Source organism: Felis catus, chromosome D3, assembly GCF_018350175.1.
Source record: "Felis catus isolate Fca126 chromosome D3, F.catus_Fca126_mat1.0, whole genome shotgun sequence".
Classification (NCBI taxonomy): domain Eukaryota; kingdom Metazoa; phylum Chordata; class Mammalia; order Carnivora; family Felidae; genus Felis; species Felis catus.
Window position 1 is genome coordinate 319321 of NC_058379.1, and position 21431 is coordinate 340751.

The 21431-nt window shown below is 42.9% G+C and overlaps 1 protein-coding gene and 1 pseudogene across 4 annotated transcripts; one reads left to right on the forward strand and one right to left on the reverse strand.

The window, feature by feature from the left end:
* Window positions 1-303: 303 nt before the first annotated feature.
* On the reverse strand, window positions 304-20078 carry ZNF140 (zinc finger protein 140). Of its 4 annotated transcripts, none has more exons than XM_045041560.1 (5): window positions 19773-20078; window positions 18676-18726; window positions 16845-16971; window positions 15285-15380; window positions 304-2569 (listed from the first exon to the last, which is right to left on the reverse strand). In XM_045041560.1, the coding sequence occupies exons 1-5, from the start codon at window positions 20061-20063 to the stop codon at window positions 1410-1412; spliced, it is 1725 nt and encodes a 574-aa protein (XP_044897495.1). In that variant the 5' UTR covers window positions 20064-20078; the 3' UTR covers window positions 304-1409. The 4 variants fall into 4 exon arrangements, with proteins under 4 accessions (XP_044897495.1, XP_044897494.1, XP_044897497.1 ...); XM_045041559.1 differs by having other exon boundaries at window positions 15285-15383; XM_045041562.1 differs by having other exon boundaries at window positions 15285-15383; window positions 19316-19876.
* Window positions 12979-13088, forward strand: LOC111557395 (annotated as a pseudogene).
* Window positions 20079-21431: the final 1353 nt, after the last annotated feature.

Sequence of the window (21431 nt, forward strand, 5' to 3'; positions counted from 1 at the left end):
TGCCAGGCACACCAAAGGAAAGGGAGGATTTGTACCACGGAGTTGTTCTGGTAGAGATTGAGGCTTGGAGAAAATTATTAGGCAGCAGCGATGTATGTCACAAGGAGTAGGAGAGAAAAATGCCAGCCTCTCACTTTGTGAAAGATTTACCCATACATGAAGAAAACAGACTTAAGTAAGGCACTTATTCAAGTGCTAAGTTGCATATTATCTATACTAAATGCAAGGTAAGTTCTTAAAAGGAGGCAGACAGATGCTTGAAAGATACACCTTTAACTGGGACATTAAAAAATGGGCAAGGTGTACATGGAGAGTGAAAACATCATCTGATTTATTTTGACAAATACGTGCTTACAAAAGAAATGTTCCTACTGTAAATGGAACAAAAGGAAAAGTACCTTGGCATTTTCCTGTGACACACCTTATTTACATTTATTTCAGACTAAAACAGGTCTAGTCATATTCAAGGACAAACATGAGTTAGCATAACCTTAAATCTAAATTGTCTCACAGTTAAAGCCATAATATATTAAAAAGGTTTCAGTAATCATGTATGTTTCAACAAAAGCACACTACTCTTGTTAGTGATATCGATATTGTGGTAGTTGCATTTTCACAATCACAAATGTGTGGAAAAAACTCTGCAAGTACTAGATTAATTAACTAGAAAATAAAATATTTATTCATAGCTTTTTGAATTTGCTTTAAAGCAAAAATCACCTCACCCCCAAAAAAAGAAGAAAAAAAAAAGAAAAAAAAAAAAAAACCTCCCACAGATTCCCTCCAGTATGACTTCTCAGAACTCTTAAGATTTTGCCACACTCATTACAATGGTAGTTTTTCCCCCAGTATAATTCTGTAGTTTGATATAATGCAGAAAGTCACCCTATATTCAGTTCATTTATAGTGTTGTGTTTTCTCTTTAGAAGAGTATTTTAAAACCTAATAAATATTGCATGGTACAAAAAACACTCCTGAATCATTGTGTTTGCATGACTTTGCTTCAATATTAATTTTCTGATGTCCAAGAAAAAGTGCAATCTTACCCACACATTCTGCCCTGTTTGAGCCGACAGATGCAGAATTAGGGCCAATTTCTAATTAAAAGCTTTCTCACATCTATTGGCCACGTATCCTTGTCTGGTAGGAAGATACAAATGTAGAGTAAGGGAATCTCACCAGATGAAGGTTTCTCAGTATTGACTGATTTCATCTTCTGATATTACAAAAAGAATGCAAAGCTATTAATGGCTTTCCCACATATTCCTAGGTTATTTTTTCTCCAGGATGTTGAATCAAGTATGACCCATTTTTCTTCACATTGAACATATTCACATAAGGCTTCTTTCCAAGAATCCTTTGAAGTCAAAGTTAAGGCATTAACTGTTTGCTTTTCTTAATCCATATTCTTATGTTTTCTCTATAGCGTGAATTTCTTTGTGTTCAGTAAGGAACGAGTGATAATTAAATGAATTCTCATATTCATAAGGGTTCTCTAGAGTGTGTGTTCTCTGATGTTTGGCAAGGTTTGAGCTCCAGCTGAAGGACTTATTGCAAAACTTACATACATAGGGCTTCTCCCCAGTGTGAGTTATCTGATGTAGAATGAGGGAAAAGCTCCGGCTAAAGGTTTTATCACATTCAGTACACGCATAGGGCTTTTCTCCAGTATGAATTTTCATATGTTGCATAAGGGATGCATGCCACGTGAAAACCTTACCACAGTCATCGCATTCATAGAGCTTTTCTCCAGCATGAATTCTCTGATGTTTAATAAGGAATGAGTGGCATCGGAAGGCTTTCCTACACTCATTACATTCATAGGGGGTTTTGGTAGTATGGATGCTCTGATGCCGAGTAAGGTGTGAAGAACGGCGAAATGCCTTCCCACATTCAATGCATTCATAAGGTTTCTCTCCGGTATGTGTAATCTGATGGCGAATGAGTTCTGAGCCACTGCTAAAGGCTTTCCCACATTTCCTACATATATACTGTTTCTTTCCTATATGAATTCTCTGATGTCGAGTGAGGTTTGAGGCACGGCTAAAGGCCTTTCCACATTCAGTACATTCATAGGGTTTCTCCCCAGTATGTGTTCTCTGGTGTTCAATGAGGAATGAGAGATAACTGAACGTTTTATTACAGTCCTTACACTCATGGGGTTTCTTTCCAGTATGTATCATCTGATGTTTCACAAGGTTTGAGATCTGGCTAAAGGTTTTGCCACATTCCTTACATACGTATGGTTTCTCTCCAGTATGAGTTCTCTGATGTAGCACAAGGGAAAAGCGCCGACTGAAAGTCTTCCCACATTCATGACATCCATGGGGCCTCTCCACGGTATTGATACTCGTGTGCTGAGACAGGGCTCCCTGATGAGACACTGTTCCTTGCCGGATACATCCCTGATTTCCTTGCATCTGAGTATCTTCCTCGAATTTCCAGCCTCCTTTAAAACTGGAATATTCAGGGCCGTGGCTTAGAATTCTTTCCACTACCAAACACTGGGGTGAGTCATCTTCATAAATGACATTTTTTTGAGAAAACTCTTTGACCTCACGATTTGGTTCTGAAAATGAGAAAACAAAGCAGTTTCTCTTTTTTTCTGTGTTGAGTAAGATAAAGCCACTCCTCACTTTTTTAATGAGAGATTTTTAAAAAAGGCATCTCAGCAGTGCATAGCTTTCACAGTTTTTGTAGTTCTCGTGGAGACTGAAATCAGAACAGTAAGCCCAGAAATTCAGAACATATCAGAGGGGAGATGTAGGTAAATAACAAGAAAAGCTAAGTAGAAGTAACTGAAGAGGGAGGATAAAACAGAACACGAAGATAAATAATTGGGAAGGATGGGTTTTGGTCCTCAGCTCCACTTAAACTTTATCTGAGGCCAAAATGACTTGAGAAAGACAATTTCATAATGCTGCTAATAAACCACAAATGTTCCTCACGTCCCACAAAGACATCACACTCTGTTTACTTAATGCCTTTGGAACACCTTACAGTAACTTATTCTAAATGACCAAATAAGTAAAAGGTACCTCTGACAATGACGGTCTATGACCCTCACTCTAACTCTACTTTCCAAACTGACAGCTGACACTCTACTTTGGTATAACAGTGTCTTTCCATCAGATGCTTTTGATAGACAAACATAGGCCCCGATTTTCTCCAGGCTAACTTTATCATTTTGGGGGGGAAACAGAAACTATAATATGAATAATATGAAGACTTTTTAAAAAATATATTCACTCATATCCTAATTCTTAGGAAATATGTAGGAGTAAAAGGCCATGATGTATGCAACTTATTCTCAGATGTTTCAAGAAAAAAAGCATATACCAAAGGATAGAACAAACAAGGTAAAATGTCTGCAGTAGGTAAATTTCAGTAACAAGCTTGTGGTTATTCTTTATACTATTCTTGCAAGCTTTCTGGAAGTTTAAAATTATACCCAAAAACACATTAAAAACTTCATTTTCCTCTAAAACACACTGTGACATTTATTTTGTTTGAGGGGGTGCTATCTTTTATTATCACTGACCATAAGCTTCTAGGAAATATAAATAGATCTATTGCTTTAATACATATCTGAACAAAGGATCAAGATCTATATTTATAGGGTAGGCATGTAAAAATGAAAGATTAGGATACAGGAAAGAGTGAAATAACAGTTAAGAAAATGATCTCAATAAAGCAAAAATATTTTTTTTTAATGCTTATTTATTTTTGAGAGACAGAGAGAGAGCACAAGCAGCGTGGGACAAAGAGAGAGGGAGACAGAGAATCCAAAACAGGCTCCAGGCTCCGAGCTGTCAGACAGAGTCCGACATGGGGCTTGAACCTGTGAGATCATGTCCTGAGCTGAAGTCAGATGCTTAATCAACTAAGCCACCCAGGCGCCCCAATAAAGGGAAAATCTCACATTACTTTCCTGACTCCTCTATAAACCAATCTCATATCTACTGAGCACCTCAGTAAGAGCCCTGGGGATATAAACTGAATAATTCTTTTCATGAGCTGAGAAATTAAATAGGGAGATAAAGAGGACACAGAAGAAAACAATTAATAATGTAAGAAAGGAGTAAATTCATTATATTTAGAATAAAAATTGTATAAAAGATCAGAAACAACACATAAAAATCACTGCAACAGATAAACAAAGGCTTCATTCAGGAAATTAGTTGGGAACTGAAACATAAGTCAGGTGAACCTAGATATTTCATGATATTAGAAAAAGCCATTGATGTTAACTGCACAGAGTTAGTATATTATCTGCCATATGGTTTCCCAGACCATTGAGAGTCAAAAGCACAACCAAGAAAATTAGGTACAAGACATAAATAGAACGCTAATTATATATTCCTCACCCCCCTCTTCCTTCACTCAACATCACCTCCCCTTCTTCCATCGCCTACTATGCCCACACGCTTTTTGGTAATTCCCAAATGGATCTGCTATAACAAAGCACTTACACTTATTAAAAGCCTAAAGAGATACAAAGATTCATTCTTAATGTAACAAAGCATTCCTATGATAAATCAAAACCTAATATGCTCAAAGCAAAAAATTTTAGATGCATTGACTCTCTTCTCATGAAAAAAAAATCCTCTATCACGTTACTTAAGATCATTGAGGAAGTACTTCACGTACTACAATGTTGACAGAAAAAAAATCCACCAACCTAGAATTGTGTACCCTACAAAATTATACTTCAAAGGTGAAGGAGAAATAGATTTTCTGAGACAAAAACTGAGGAAACATACCATCAGGAGACATGCCTTGCAAGATCCAACACCCATTCATTAAAAAAAAAAAAAAAAAAAAACCTCAACAAATTAGGAATAGAGTGGAATTTCCTCAAGCTATAAAGAACACCAAAAAATCTACAGGTAACGTCAGACTTAATGGTGAAAAATCTGAAGCTTTCCTGCTAAATGTGAACACAGGAAGGATGTCCCTTCTCAGCACTGCTTTTCAATGCCATGATGGAATTCTTAGTTAATGTAAAAATACATGAAAAAGGGGTGCCTGGGTGGGTCAGTCAGTTAGGCGTCTGACTTCAGCTCAGGTCACGATCTCGTGGTTCATGAGTTCAAGCCCCACATCAGGCCCTGTGCTGACAGCTCGGAGCCTGGAGCCTGCTTCCAATGCTGTGTCTCCCTCTCTCTCTGCCCCTCCCTGGCTCATGCTCTGTTGGTCTCTCTCTCTCTCTCTCTCTCTCTCTCTCTAAAATAAACACTAAAAAAAAAAAAAAAAAAAAAAAAAACGAGGGGAACCTGGGTGGCTCAGTCGTTTGAGCGTCCGACTTCGGCTCAGGTCATGATCTCATGGTTTGTGAGTTCGAGCCCCGCATCGAGCTCTGTGCTGACAGCTCAGAGCGTGGAGCCTGTTTCAGATTCTGTGTCTCCCTCTCTCTCTGCTCCTCCCCCACTCGTGCTCTGTCTCTCTCTCTCTCCCTCTCTCTCAAAAACAAACATTAAAAAAAAAGACATAAAAAGTAAATAAAAGGTATACAGATTGGCAAGGAAGAAATAAAACTTTTTTTTGGCAGATATCAGTATTATCTATGCAGAGATTCCAAAAACCAAAAACCTGGAATAAGTAATTATAACAAGGTTGCAGGATACAAAGTCAATGTACAAAAGTCAGTCTTTCCCATATACCAGCAATGAACAAATGCAGTATGAAACTGAGACATTACTATTTGTATTAGCATACCAAAAAAAATGAAATACTTAGGTATAAACCCAATAGAACATGTACCAGATTTGTATGAGGAAAACTACAAAACTCTGATGAAAGATATGAAATAAGAAGTAACAGGAGAGACAGAAATATTCCACATTCATAAGAAGCCTCAATATTGTCAAGATGTCAATTCTTACCTGTGGGAAATAAGCTTAGGAATCCCCTGGGCTTACACCAATGGGTTACAAAGGCATAAAGAAGGACAAAGCCATAAGATGCTCACACCCGAGTTTGGGTAATAAGATCAGGACCCCAGAACAGGGAGGTGCAAAGGCACCCCAGAATAGAGAGGGAGGGGCAAAGGCACCCGAGAACAGCGAGGGGGTGCAGAGCCCCAGAATAGGGAGGTGCAAAGGTACCAATATAGAACAGAGGTATGTGAAATAAACAAGATTAGGCATTCAGGGCAGAAGTGCCCTCCAATTTAGTACTATAGCAGAAAGGAGGGAAGGACCAAGTTAGATAAACAGGTAAATTGGGCTATAGACGCTACTCTGCGCTGCAGGCAAAGTTGCCCTGAGCGGAGATGGTTAACAAAAGGTGCCTTGTCAACCCTGAGGTTACTCGCCCTACCTGTCTCATCCCCTAGGCTGAGATAAACAGAGGTGGTGCCCCATGTCCACTGTAAACAACCTTCCGCCCCGGCGCCAGGATTTTGTTTTGTATTAACCCAAACACCTAACCCCAAATATCTTCAAGACCCCCTTTCCGCCACGTCCATGAGTTAATGTTCACAGATTCATTGTCACTTTGTGCACATCCGTCACCATGTTAGCCTTCTGATCCCAATAAAAACGGGGCAAAGACCCTTATTCAGTGCTCTTGTCTATTCCCAGACATTAGCCATCTCTCGCTTTAATCCTGTATCCCGCTCCTTTGCTAGACAAGAGAGAACTTTAGACTTAGAGTCTACAACACTTACCAACCTGATCTACAGACTCAATGAAATCCCAGAAAGCAATTTTACAGATCTCAACAAACTTATTCTAAAGTTTATATTGAGAAGCAAAAGGCCTACAATACCTAACAGAGTATTTAAGGGAAAGAACAAAGTCGGAGGACTGATACTACCTAACCTGAAGACTTACTCTAAACTTATAGTAATGAAGACAGTTTGGTTCTAGAGAAAGACAAGTAGATCAATGGAACAGAGTAGAGAACTCAGAAATAGACCAGAATAATTATAGTCAACTGATCTTTGACAAAGGAGCAAAGACATCTTTTCAACAATGGGTCCTGGAACAACTATGCATCCATATGCATTAAAATGAATTAAGACACAGACCTTACACTCTTGACCAAAATTAACTCAAAATGGTCAAAGACCTAAATGTAATACACAAAACTATAAAACTCCTAGAAGATAACACGGGGAAACCTAGATGACCTTAGATATGGCAATGGCTTTTTAAATACAACAACCAAAAGCATGATCTATGAAAGTAATTGATAAGCTGGATGGACTTCATTAAAATAAGAAACTTATGCTCTGCAAAAACCAGCGTCAAGAGAATGGGAAGACAAGCTGCAAACTGGGATAAAATATGTGCAAAAGACATATCTGTTTAGACCTAGCATCCAATATATACAAAGAACTCTTAAAACTCAATAAGAAAATGAACAATACAATTTTAAATTGGACAAAAGACCCAAATAGACACTGCACCAAAGAAGATACACAGGTGGCAAGTAAGAATATGGGAAGATATTCGACATCATGTTATGAGAGAATTCTAAATTAAAATGAGATACCAGTACACACTTATTAGAATGGCCAAAATCCAATCCACTAACATCAAATGCTAGCAAAGATGTGAAGCAACGGGAACTATCATTCATTGCTGGTGGGGATGCAAAATGGTAGAACCACTTTGGAAAATAGTTTGGCAGTTTCTTAACCAAACATACTCTCACCACATGATTCAACAATTGCACTCTTTGGTATCTTCCCAAATTAATTCAAAAGTTATGTTCACACAAAAGCCTGCATATGAATGTTTATACCAGTTTTCTTTAAAATTGCCAAAACTTGGAAGCCACCAAGATATCCTTCAGTAGGAGAATGCAAAAGTAAACTGTACTTCATCCAGACAATAGAACGTTGTTCGGCACTAAAAAGACACAAACTGTTGAACCATGAAAAGGTATAAAGGAACTTTACATGCACAATGTTGAGTGAAAGAAGCCAATGTGAAAACGCTAAGTACTGTATGATTCCAACCATATGACACACTGGAAAAGGCAAAACCATGGAGATAATAAAAAGATCAGTGTTTGCCAGGGGTTGCAGGGCGGGGTGGGGGGAGAGGAACACGCAGATCGTGAAGGATTTTTAGGAAAGTAAAAGTATTCTGTACGCTATTAAAATGGTGGACACGTGTCATTCATTATACATTTGTCAAAACCCTCAGAATACACACACCACCACAAATGAACTCTAATGTGAACTATGGACTTTGTGTGATGATGTGTCAATCTAGGTTCATCAGTTGTAACAAATGTACTATTGTGATATGAGATTGTGGTATGGGATGTCCACAGTGTCAGAAGTTGTGGTGGGGGTGGGGTATATAGGAACTCTTTGTACCTTCCACTTAATTTTGACGTGAACCTAAAACTACTTTTTAAGAAGTTTATTAATTTAAAAAAAAGCATTACAGTATTTATAGCAAAGAAAGGTTTAGGGTATTTTTATTGCTACAATAAAGACTGAGGGATATAAATATACAAATTCACTAGCATTCCTGCAGAAAAGCAATATAACTTTTAAAAAAAGAAACTAGGTAAAGCTGCTTAAGAATAAGTTCAACAACATACAGGGAATGCAGGGAGTTTACACGGAAGATTCAAAATTTTAAGAAGCTGTGAAAATAACTCCCCTATATGTACTTTAGCTCAGTATCGGCATCTGGGAGCTTGTTAAAAATACAAATTTGGGGGGCACCTCGGTTAAGCCAGTTAAGCGTATGGCTCCTGGTTTCGGTTAAGGTCAAGATCTCACGGTTTCGTGAGTTTGAGCCCCACATCAGGCTCTGCACTGGCAGCACAGAGCCTGCTTGGATTCTCTCTCTCCCTCTCTCTCTACCCCTCCCCTACTCGCACTGTCTCTCTCTCTCTCTCTCTCTCTCTCTCAAAATAAATAAACTTAAAAAAATGCAAATTCTTGGGGCGCCTGCATGACTCAGTTAGTTAAGCATCTGACTCTTGATTTCAGCTCAGGTCATGATCTCATGGTTCGTTGAGATTGAGCCCTGTGTCACTGTCCTCGTGAAGCCTGCTTAGGATTCTCTCGGCCTCTCCCCCACTCACGCTCTCTCACGTGTTCCCTCTCTCAAAATAAATTAAAAAAATTAAAAATGCAGATTCTTGGGTTCTAAACCAAATGTAATGACTTAGATTTTTCCAGAGTAGGGTCTGAAATATGTGCTTTAAAACTCTCGAAATGACTGAAATTTGAGAAGCACTGTGATCTCTTTAAGCTCCAGAATGATACCCAGTTACCTACTGAACTGATATATTCAAGTATCCCACAAAGCCCCAAAACTCAGTCACAAATTGACAGTCTTTCCTTCCCCTTCACTTTTTTTTTTCCCCCAGTAACACCATGGAGAGTGCTGTCAACTACGTTTCCTCAGGCTTCTCCAGGTCCCTTTGAGTCCACTTCCTTAGTTTGTTACCAACCTGCGTTCCTCCACTCATTCCCTGGACCCCTCCATACTTCATGTGATGATTACATCTGGCCGAGGTCACGGCAACACCTCTTAAATGAGAGCTGTTTCCTAGTCTTGCTTCCGACAAACCTGTTTTCCAAACGTTAGCTAAGATAAAACGCTCGCCTGCCTAAAATCTTTTAATGACTCCCTAATAGGGAGGAGCTCTAGGTTCATTAACATGGCTTGTAAAGCGCCTGCACGATCTGACCGATGTTTTCCCTAACCATCCTTAATCCCCACCATTTTCCTCCTTTTACTTTACTTTATACTCCTGTTCAATCTAGACTGAACTTCCTATTCTCATTTTATTAGTATCCTCTTTCTACATGCTATAACTTTGCTTTTTGTTTCCACTTACAAAACACAAGATGAATGGTTCCAGTCGTGTAAAGATGGAGTTCGTGCACTCTGACCTGTCTCTCCTACTGCATGTAGGTAAACGCTGTGCACAGAATGCACATCTAAGAGCCCTAAAAAGTAAAGGGTAGCAAGGTGATTAGAGAAGGAAATCAGACCTTAAAGTAACAGTGAACTGGTGGTGAGTTTCTTAGGTTTTTTTCCCCCTCCAAACTCTCCAGGCTTAAAGCCAAAGGCAGCATGAAACCAGGAACTGGGCAGTAGGTATGAGGAGAAAGAGCTCCCAGAGAAGCCTCTATTTCTGGTCTGAGGAATGGGAAAGAGGGTCTATACTAGTCAGAGAGAAATCTTATCTTTTGTCTGTTCATTTCCCATTCCTGCCTAACCCCAAGGCATCTAGCAGCAGTGGTGGCCATACAGGCTCTTAAAACTCTACGAAAGTCTCTCTCAGCAGAAAAATCCGTGTTCCCAAGAGCACAGGGATCCCACCCATTTTTATTCTTTTTCTCCCTGTCTCCTTGTTACTCAGCTGCAGAGGCAGACACAGTTGCAGGAAATACAGAGCAGAGGGGAACCTAAAGGTCTGCCTTTCTACCCAGAAGACTTGAAAGAGGGGGGCCTGGGAGCCAAAACGTGTAGGAGAGGTAGCTCAGGAAAGTGCTCCCGTAAAGTTGTGTATGAAATCCTGGGCTCATCCCTGAGTTGCACGTGCATGGATCTGACCCTGCATCACATACTAGAAACTGTGAAAACGGAAACAAAGGGGAACAAACCACGCAAGTTCGGAAAGGCCAGTAGGAGGTGCACATGCAAGACAAGTACAACAGACCCACAAAGCCTTTAAAGACAGGGCTGTCCCGGAGCCGCATACATAGGAGAGAGGTTAGAACTGATGGCTTCAAACTTGCTTAAATAAAATTAACATCTCAATGTGACTTAAACAAGACCCAAAGTCTTAAGATATCAAAATGAATACATTACAATGAAAGTTACAGGACATACAGAGAAACAGAAACCTTTCATTATCCTGCAGGGCAGGACAACCAGCACGCACTTGTGATGCATTTATGTATGGACAGTGCACTTAAAAAAAATACTAGGGGCACCTGGATTGGCTCAGTCAGTTAAGCAACTGACTCTTGATTTTGGCTCAGGTCATGATCTCACAGTCATGGGATCGAGCTCTGCATGGGGCTCAGTGTGGAGGCTGGAGCCTGCTGCCAACTCACCTGCTCTCCCTCTCTCTGTCCCTGCCCCGCAGTGTGTGCTCGCTCACTCACGTTCTCCCCCCCAAAAATTTAAAAACTTATATGAATAAATAATTTAAAAAATACTAGGCAAAACTGTTATTTTGGTATGAAAAATGACATTTTGCTCATGTAGGAAATGTCCCATTTATTCAGCGAGAGTGAAGTACTGTAGAGTGAAATGTTGAGATGTCTATAATTTACTTTTTTTATTATTAAAAAAAAAATTTTTTTTAATGTAATTTCTTTTGAAAGAGAGAGAGACAGCATAAGCAGGAAAGGGGCAGAGAGAGAATCCTAAGCAGGCTCCATGCTGACAGCACACAGCCCGACACAGGGCTCAAACCCACAAACCATGAGGTCATGACCTGAGCCGAAATCAAGAGTCAGACGCTTAACTGACTGAGCCACCCAGGTGCCCCTGTAATTTACTTTTAAATTATTCAGCAAAAAAAGGGTGCCATAAGGTAAATACAGTAAAATGTTATCCATTATTAAATCCATGACTAAGACTGAACAGATGTATGCGAGGATAGAAAAAGAGAGATTCACTAAAGAACAGAGAACCCAGAAACATACACAAAAAATGGTATTTAAGTTATGACAAACTGAAGACAACAAAAGGAAAGGACAGACACATCAGTATATGGTGCTATGAGAACTGGATCTGCTCACAGAAGGGATCAAAACTGACGAGTAACTCACATGACGCACAAGAATAAGCTCAAAATAGGCTATGGACCTAAATGTGAATGGCATAAAGACCAGGCTTTTTAGGAGAAAATACAGGAAGATGTCTTCATTATGACCTCATGGTAAGAAACAGTTTCTTAAACAGTCCAACCATAAAGGGAAAGATTGGTAAATCTGACCACACTAAAATTAAGAATTTCCATTCATCAAAAAAAGTTACTAAGGGGGAAAGTAGGCCACATGTGAGAGAAGATGTTTGCGGTGAGTGACAATAATTAGCAAAGAATCTGAATCTGAGATATGTAGCTTCTACAAATCGGTAAGAAAAAGGTAAGTCATCCAATACCTGAGCAAAAACCTTCAAGAGGCACTTCACAAATGACGGTATCTAAATATCCCATAAACACACAGAATGGTGCTCAACCACATTAGTAATCAGAGAAATGCAAGTTTATGACAGGTGGGGACACTCACCACTATCCTAACGAGGAGGACACAGAAATGCAAGCTTAAGCCACAAGCTACCACTGCACACTCTTCTGAGAGTTGAATATTATGGTGCCGAACTTTTGGGCATTGGTGAGTTTGGGGAACAAGAGGACCCCACGTATGGTGTTTGTGAGAACGTAAGTCAGTAAAAGCACTGTGGAAAACATTTTGGCATTAGCTAATAATGTGAAGGAGGGTCACTGTCCTCTGACCTAGCGATTCCAGCCCTAAATATCACCCCAGGAAACCCGTGCCAGGATACAGGGACAATAGTAACACTGCCTGTGACAGCCCTAAAACGCAAACAACCCAAGAAGGCCTCAATAATAGAATAAATGGGGGAAGGCTTAGCTGTACAATGAAACGACCTCTAGGGTAATATGCAAAATGCATAAATCTTAAAAGTACTTTTCAGAAGCAAATCACAACATATACATTATGAACCCCTCTATGTAAAGTTCACAAACATACAAACCTAAACTATAGTGATTACAGACACAAACAGATGACAAAGCTATAAAGAAAACAAAGTAAGTTAGTCCCATTAAAGAGAAGGCTGCCTTTGAGTGGGGGCAGGAGTGAGCACTCAGAAAGTTCTTAGGGACCTGGCAGTGTTCTATTTACTGACCTGAGTGGTGGTTACATGGGTGTCTTAGTAATTGGTTAAGCTGCAGATTTATGTTTTATGCATTATTTCTGTGTGATATTTCACCTTTCAAAAATGTACTGGACTGCAGCCAATTAAGCCAACCGTGCTGTCTCCCCATGGGGCCTGGTGTGCAGCCTCCTCAGTCGTATATGCAGCCTGTTGCTTCTATGAGTTGCCTTAGAGGAGGCAGTCCTTTCCAGTGGACCTTCACGTCTGACCTCATGCTATCCCCAATCTGGGCTCCAGACAGGCACATGGGGGGACCTTTGGAAAGCCCCAGAGCACCATGGCCAGGGTCCGCACAGGCCAAATCATGTCCATCCATACCAAGCTGCAGAATAAGGAGCATGTGATTGGCACCCTACACAGGGCCAAGTTCAAGTTCCCTGCTGCCGGAAGAGCCACATCTCCAAGAAGTGGGGCTTCACTAACTCTAATGCGCATGAATTTGAAGATATGATGACGGAAAAAACAGTTCATCCCAAATAACTATGGGGTCAAATACATCCCTAATCGTGGCCCCCTGGACACATGGCAAGCCCTGTGTTCATGAGAACCTCAGCACTACTGCCCCCCCACCTTTGTGCCACCAATAAATCCTACTCTGTTTGAAAAAAAAAAAAAGGAGACAGATGTACTAAAATGAACACACAAAAACTGGACAAGCTGTATTAAGGTAACGGAGAGGCACTTCACCCCTCGGGAGAGCATTAGACTCTCGATCCTTGACGTCATGAGTTCAAGCCCCACACCGGGCACAGAGATGGGTGGAAGCGAGGGAGGGAGGAAGTAGTGGGACTAGCAGCAATTTTTCCCTCCCTTCCCCTGTACACAGTTTTATTGGTTTTATTATTTTTACATGTACAAGAGGACACTGTTCTTCAGCTCATACTTAAATGAAGAACTCTCCCTGCATTTGCTCCACTCATGACTTCAGCCCACATCAGTACCTTCCACACCCTCCTGGAAGTCTGCAGCACATGCAATTAACCACCGCTCTCCCGACAGATGGAGCTCAGTGTTCCTGACACCTGCTCCTGCTCCCTCACCAGTCCTTCCAAGCTGCTGCTTCCGGCACACGGAGGCAGTCTCCGGTTATCTCAGTGGAAGGTCAGTGTACCTCCAGGAGAGGTTCGTTTCAGAATCAACGAAAGAACTTACAGAACCCTGCATAAATAAAGAATTTAGCCTCCACAGATCTTCTAGTCTACTCTCCATAGACTCTTCCAGGGCAGGGCACGGCCATTTGTTTTTAAAGAGCTTCACCAGCCATTCTACTGTCAACTGAAGGTGAAGGTTTTCAGGCACTGCTCAATCTCAGGGCTTCAATTTTTGCTTGAGTGTTAAAATTCCCACATCTACATCTCCAACTTGAACTGTTTTCCGTGATCTATTCCAACAGCCTATGCATCTCTTCACTTGGAAATACCATCCTCTACTCACACCAAGCACATCTCCTTACTAATTCAGCACTTACTCTCCAAAACTGATCTCTTTCCTGTCTTTTCTGCTTCTATTACTACTATCCCTATCCAAATCATCTAGGCCTAAACAAATAGGAATTTGTTTTTCCTTACTGCTGAACTGACAATTTGAGGACATCTAATGAAATTATTTACAGACCTATTATATCTCACTAGACTATAATTTCTTTGGTGGTTATTATACTTTTTTATATTTTCTACTCTCTGTAGCACCTAAGAGAAAGTCTTTTAAATAAACATTAAAGGAATGTGTGAGTGAACGAATAAAGCCATCAGGTAACCAAAAAGCAACGAATCAGTCTTTCCAAGGTGGCTAACTGGAACAGTAGTACACAGAAAAAATATATACCTTTTAGGCCACAGAAACAGAGGTCAATTTCAAGAAAGACAGGGAGGAGAATTCAAAAAGAATTGAAATCCAGAGCCCAGACAGAGCTAACGATGGAAAGAAAGCACACATCTATTTGTAAGAAAGCGGGGAAAGCATAAGATGAGAACTAAAGGCAGACTGGTAAGTGGGTGTGAACGCGGTTCCTTATGGAGCTGTGTGGGCAAGACTTCATAGTCTCCATACCTCTGCTATCTTTTTTTTTTTTTAATTTTTTTTTCAACGTTTATTTATTTTTGGGACAGAGAGAGACAGAGCATGAACAGGGGAGGGGCAGAGAGAGAGGGAGACACAGAATCAGAAACAGGCTCCAGGCTCTGAGCCATCAGCCCAGAGCCCGACGCGGGGCTCGAACTCACGGACCGCGAGATCGTGACCTGGCTGAAGTTGGACCCTTAACCGACTGCGCCACCCAGGCGCCCCACCTCTGCTATCTTTAAGGGAAAACTTTCCAACCAACATACAAAAAAGTATTGCATTCTCATTGATTAGTTGGGTTGTTATTAACTTACTCACCTGAAAACAGATCTCTTCTCACACCTCTTTTCTCCAACCAGGGCTCTTTCCCTTGCTCCAATAAGGAAACCACATATGGCTTAGAAATGTTAAGACCTGCTTGCAGAAAAGGAAATAAATTCAAAATCAGTCCTTCAGTCCCTAGAAGAGGAGCCATTAAAAGAAATGCCAAGGGTGCCTGGCTAGCTCAGTCAGTTAAGCATCCGACTTCAGCTCAGGTCATGATCTCACAGTTCATGGGTTCGAGCCCAGCGTCAGGCTCTGTGCTGGCAGCTTGGAGCCTGGAACCTGCTTCGGATTGTCTCTCTTTGTCTCTCTCTCTCTCTCTCTCTCTCTCTCTCTCTCTCTCTCTGCCCCTTGCCTGTTCATGCTCACACGCACTCTCTCTCTCTCTCTCTCTCAAAAATAAATAAATATTTTTTAAAAATTTTTTTAAAGAAATACCAGATGTAGGAGCACCTGGCTGGCTCAGTTGGTAGGGCATGCAACTCTTGATCTTAGGGTTGTGAGTTTGAGCCCCACACTGCATGTAGAAATTACTTAAAAATAAAATCTTTAGGGGCGCCTGGGTGGTTCAGTCGGTTGAGCGGCTGACTTCAGCTCAGGTCATGATCTCATGGTCTGTGAGTTCGAGCCCTGCGTCGGGCTCTGTGCTGACAGCTCAGAGCCTGGAGCCTGTTTCAGATTCTGTGTCTCCCTCTCTCTGACCCTCCCCCGTTCATGCTCTGTCTCTCTCTGTCTCAAAAATAAACAAATGTTAAAAAAGAATTAAAAATAAATAAAAAATAAAAATAAAATAAAATCTTTAGGGGCACCTAGGTGGCTCAGTCAGTTAAGTGTCTGTGTCAGGCTCTGCGCTAACAGCATGGATTGCATGGGATTCTCTCTCTCCCTCTCTCTCTGCCCTTCCCCCGCTCTCTTACTCTCTCTCAAAATAAATAAATGTTAAAAATAAATAAAATTTTTCGAAAAAGAAATATCCTGGGGCGCCTGTGAGTTTGAGCCCCACATCGGGCTCTGTGCTGACAGCTCAGAGCCTGGAGCCTGTTTCCGATTCTGTGTCTCTCTCTCTCTGCCCCTTCCCTGCTCATGTTCTGTCTCTCTCTGTCTCAAAAATAAATAAAAACATTAAGAAAAAAAAAAAAAGAAAAAGAAATATCTACCAGATGTAAACATGAACGCTAAGGATTCAGTGTTTATAATCCATCTTAAAAAGTTAAAAAGGAGGGCCATCTGGTGGCTCAGTCAGTTGAGCGCCCAACTCTTGATTTCAGCTCAGGTCAAGATCCCAGCCTTGTGGGATCAAGCTCCACATTAGGCTCCTTGCTGAATGTGAAGCCTGTTTAAGATTCTCTCCCTCCTTCTCCCTCTGCCCCTCCCCACTCACACACTCCCTCTCCCTCTCTCTCCCTAAAATAATGAATGAATGAATGTAAAAAACAAACAAAAAGAAAACTAACATACCTCCCTTGGGAATATTAAGTCAGAAAACCAAGATTTACAACAGCCGTCCCCAAGTTTAAATTCTGACTTAGAGGAGATAAGAAGGAATACACTTACCCAGTGAAACCAGGTGGCTGTAGTTCTCCAACATCACATGTCTGTACAAATCTCTTTGAGTAGGCTGAAGCCATTCCCACTCCTCCTGGGAGAAGTCTATGGCCACATCTCTGAATGTCACTGACCCCTGAAATGATATACAGATATCTGCACAACCAGCACCCATGCTCCCAAAGGCCCTGATTAGGAGTGAAATGAGTCTCACCATGGAGAGTAGACAGTGTATGCACAGAATAGCAATGGGGGTTTTCAGAATTCTAATTAGTAAGAGCCTAGCTGTTTTGTTCTATTGCATAATTGGAGAAAAGGAAAAAAATAAATACAATTTGTCCTGACATAATTTACAATTTTGTGAAAGATAAAGGATTATACACATGAACAACATGGATTTCTGCCTTTTGTTGTTCAAGTTCTTAGAATCTTAGAACACTTAATGAATAACAAAGACAGTCCCTTTGTATTCAGTAGGCAGTGTATATTTTCCTTGATAGCAGCCTATTTTAATGAGATCCGGCAAGAATATCTTCATGGTAACAACCGGCTACAGCAGACAGCAGCAGTACCTTTAAAAAGGGGCATGCACTCAAGTGCAACACGGTTACCGCCATTCCTGAAAAAAGGGCTACGAAACTTACCCGGGATGTAAGCAGTGTCACAGAACAAGGATACACAGTAAGAAAGACTACCCAAGGAAGGCATGTCCCCCATCCCAGAATGGAACCAAAAGCTTTCCCCTCGGGGTTAGGAGTCATAATGTGCCCCCACTTCACGGCCTGCTTTTGCACTGCTTCAGTAACCCACAGAACCATTAAGCATGAGCAGAAATTTTAAAAGGGGTCAAACTAGTAAGAGCTCCAGATGCATGGCAGTTGCATCTTACAGTTAAAAAAAAAAAAAAAAAGTTTTAAGCGATAAAGGTTACTGACTAGTAAAGGAAGCTATTTTCTCAACCACGGAATCCGCAGCACAGATGGAAACTGGACTCCCCAGCAAATTTGGGAGAGCATCTGGATTTGGAGACAAGCATGAGACAACGTATGTAGGGCAGAGAAGTAGAACTAAAAACAGGAACTAAATCAAACAGTTGGCCTTCTTACCCCCACCTCTGTGAAACAACTGCCAGAGACTTTGTTTGCCCCAGCTGAACCCCCCACACCCAGGATGGGTCACGCATCAGAGTCACTTGGGAGTGACTGTTGAACTGCACACCCAGAGTTTCTGGTTCAGAAGGTATGGGAAGGGAGCTCACGACTATACGTTTCTAGTAAGTTCTCACGTGACGCTGATACTGCTGGTCCAGGAATTCCACTTTGAGACCACTGACACAGGTGCTGAAAGTACATGCTTAATTAGAATACGACTGGGGCAGTCGGGTGGCTCAGCCGGTTAAGATCTGACTCCCGATTTGCGCTCAGGTCATGATCTCACGGTTCCTGGGATGGAGCCTCACTTCTGACTCTGCGCTGACAACGAGGAGCCTGCTTGGGATTTCCTCTCTCCCTCTCTCAAAAATAAACAAACTTTAATATGTACGACTGAGAAAGGGGTAGCTGGAGCGAGGGACACAGTAAAGCCCTCCTCATTCTAACGCTGGGAAAAGGAGGAAGAAGTGACCTAACACACCCGCCCCCTCCCCCGCCGGCTCCCGACCTTCCCCCGGGGCCGAAACCCGCCCACAACCGGACAGCTTCCCGTCAACCTTCCCACGTCCCCTCAGGTCCAGGTGCCCGAAGGGGAGGACCAGAGCAGGGCGCTTCCGGAGAAAGCAAGCCTCTGTCCCCCAGTCCTGAAGCACACAGATGCCCTGGGAAAGAAAAAAGGAGCAGCTCACCTGAGACATGGCTCGCGGCGGGACCGAGGAGCGCAGGGGGAAACGGCACAGCTGGCAGCGAGAAAAGGCAGCCCTGAGCGCGCGGGCCGTCCCGGAGCGACCGGGCCCCACCGGCTGCGGACTCCCACCGCGGCACAACCACCCACCCACCCTTCCTCGTCACCCAGAGGACCGGGGCCGCCAAAGAGAGTCCCTCCCAGCCACGGTGTGGGATCCGGGGAGCCTAGACCCGACCCGCACCCCGGCACCGCCTCCTGTAACGGGGTCACAGGACGGCGCGTTTCCTCTGCGCCTTTAGCCGGGAGGGGGGGACGAGGCGTTCTCGAGCTGCAGGTGGTCTTCGGCCCGGGCCACCTCGAGGGGATCTCGGACAGAGGGGGCTGCTTTAAGTATCTTGGGCCCAAGCGAGCCAGACTTTCGGATCCGCGTCCGGGGAGGGACTCTACCCGCCACAGCCTCAGCCACCAGACCCCGCGACCAGGCCGGGCCGCGGACGACTACACTTCCCAGGACCCACCGCGGCCGCGGGGCCAGGGCAGAGGCGCTCCCATCACCCACCACCAATGCCCGAACGCCCCGCGCCTGCGCACACAGCGCCAGAGCCCGCGGGCCTCGGAAGGCTACACTGCCGAAGACCTACCGCGGCCTCCCCGCGAGGGCTGAGGCGCTCCCCTCACGCACTACTACTGCCAGAATGCCAGGCACCTGCGTACGCAGCGCCAGAGCCAGGGGGCCTGGGACGACGACACTTCCTAGGACTACACTGTGGCCCACACACTACAACTCCCAGAATGCCCCGAGACCATTCCAAAATCCCGTTGGCCCATAATGCCCCACGTCCCGAGCCTGACACCAAGACTCCACCCTCAGACCTGCTACGAAACCCAAACGGACTGCGGGCCCCGAACTTCCGCGACAAACCACCAGCGTCGGCGGCTGTAGTAAACGGAATTCCCGCGTGAAGGGCTGAGATTCTAAGAGGCTCTCGCGCCAGGGCAGCGATGGCTCCCGTCGGCCGAGCCCGGACGCTGCATCCATCGGACGTGACAGGAGAACGCAGCCCCGGGGTGGCCCGGCTCCTCCTCCCAGGTTCTGACCTGCCCCGACGCCCTTCGGAAAGAGGAGCTGGAGTAGCTGAACTGCCAGAACGACCTAGGGGCTCCTTTCCTCCCTACGCCGTGCAGGATGCTGTCGTGGCCGCGTAGGGAAGGTTTTGGGGCGCAAGCCAGACACCGCCCTGCCCTTAAAGAGCTCAGGGCCCCAGGAGGAGGGAGGCGGGAGGAGGAACTAGACACTGAAAGAGCCGGCCCATTGAATCCGGGAGCATTGTTCCAGGTGGAGGGAATAGTTTGTGCAAGACTTAAAGGCAAGAAAAAAATGAAGTCCATTATTAAAAAAAAAAAAAAAAAAAAGAAGGAAGAAGAACTCCACTGGCTGATGGTTGCAGAGGGAGAGGTTGGGGGGGATGGGCAAAATAGGTGGAGAAGTGGGAGTCACAGATTTACAGTTATGGAGGAAGTCATGGGAATAAAAGGTACAATATAGGAAATATAGTCAATGGTACTTTAATAAGGTTGTATGGTGACAGCTACACTTGAACATATAGAGTTGTTGAATCACTGTGTTCTACACTTGAAACTAACATTGTCAATTATACTTTAATTAAAAAAAAATATTTTGTGAGGATGGGGGAAACCTGGGTGGCCCAGTCGGTTAAGTGTGAGATTCTTGATCTCAGGGTGGTGAGTTCAAGCCCCACACTGGGCCCCGCGCTGGGCGTTAAGCCTTCCTTTAAAAAAAAATACATATATATTTTTTTTAGTTCACTGGCCTGGTGAAAGAGGGCAAAAGAGAAGTAGTAAGAAAAGAAATGAGACTGAAAAAGTAAGCAAGTCACTGTGGGGGAACTTGCGTATTTTGCAATGAGAAGACACTGAAGAAGTTTAAGGAATGGTATCATCATTTGCACTCTAGTGCCTAGTGTTAAGGGTGAATTGAAGGGAAGGAAAATTTGAGCCAGGATGGCCAACGAAGGCAATAATTTTGTGTGTTCTGGGAACTAATGCATGGGAATTAGGGAAAACTGATGCAAGAAACTTTACCTAAGCTTTGCGCCAAACATGGGGCTTGAACTCACAACCCTGAAATGAGAGAGCCACATGCTCTATGGACTGAGCCAGCCAGGCACCCTCAAGAAACAATTTAAAGGAAGAATCTAAGGGACCTGGTAATTAATTGGATATGACAGGAGAAAAGGAAGAGCTAGCTTTCTTGCTTGGGTTAAATGTTCCCGGAAGTTCATTCCTTAAAACCTCCTCTACCACTATGTTACCCACTCTCATGATTTCGATGTCAATTTCATTTATATGACTTACCTAGATCTTTTGGCTAATCATTTTATTTCACACAAAATGATGAAAATAGGAAAAGAAACAAATTTAGAAGAAATGGATTTGCTTGGGGATACGTTGAGATTGACATGTGTCTGTTTAATCTCATCTAGTAATCTTGTCCAAACGATTTTCACCTGGAATCCTGCTCTGACTTAACCACATCCATTTCTCCACATCTCTTCTTCACACAAAAGTTAGCCTAATATTTAAAAGGCAGTTCCAAACATATTCTCCAGATTAACATAATTTGATGCTTTTTGATTGCGCTGAGGTAAAGCAAAAGTCATTAACATGGTCCACAAGAGTGCACGATCTCACCCCTGCCTTTTCAAGCTCTTATATTACTTTCCTCCTCTCTGTGCA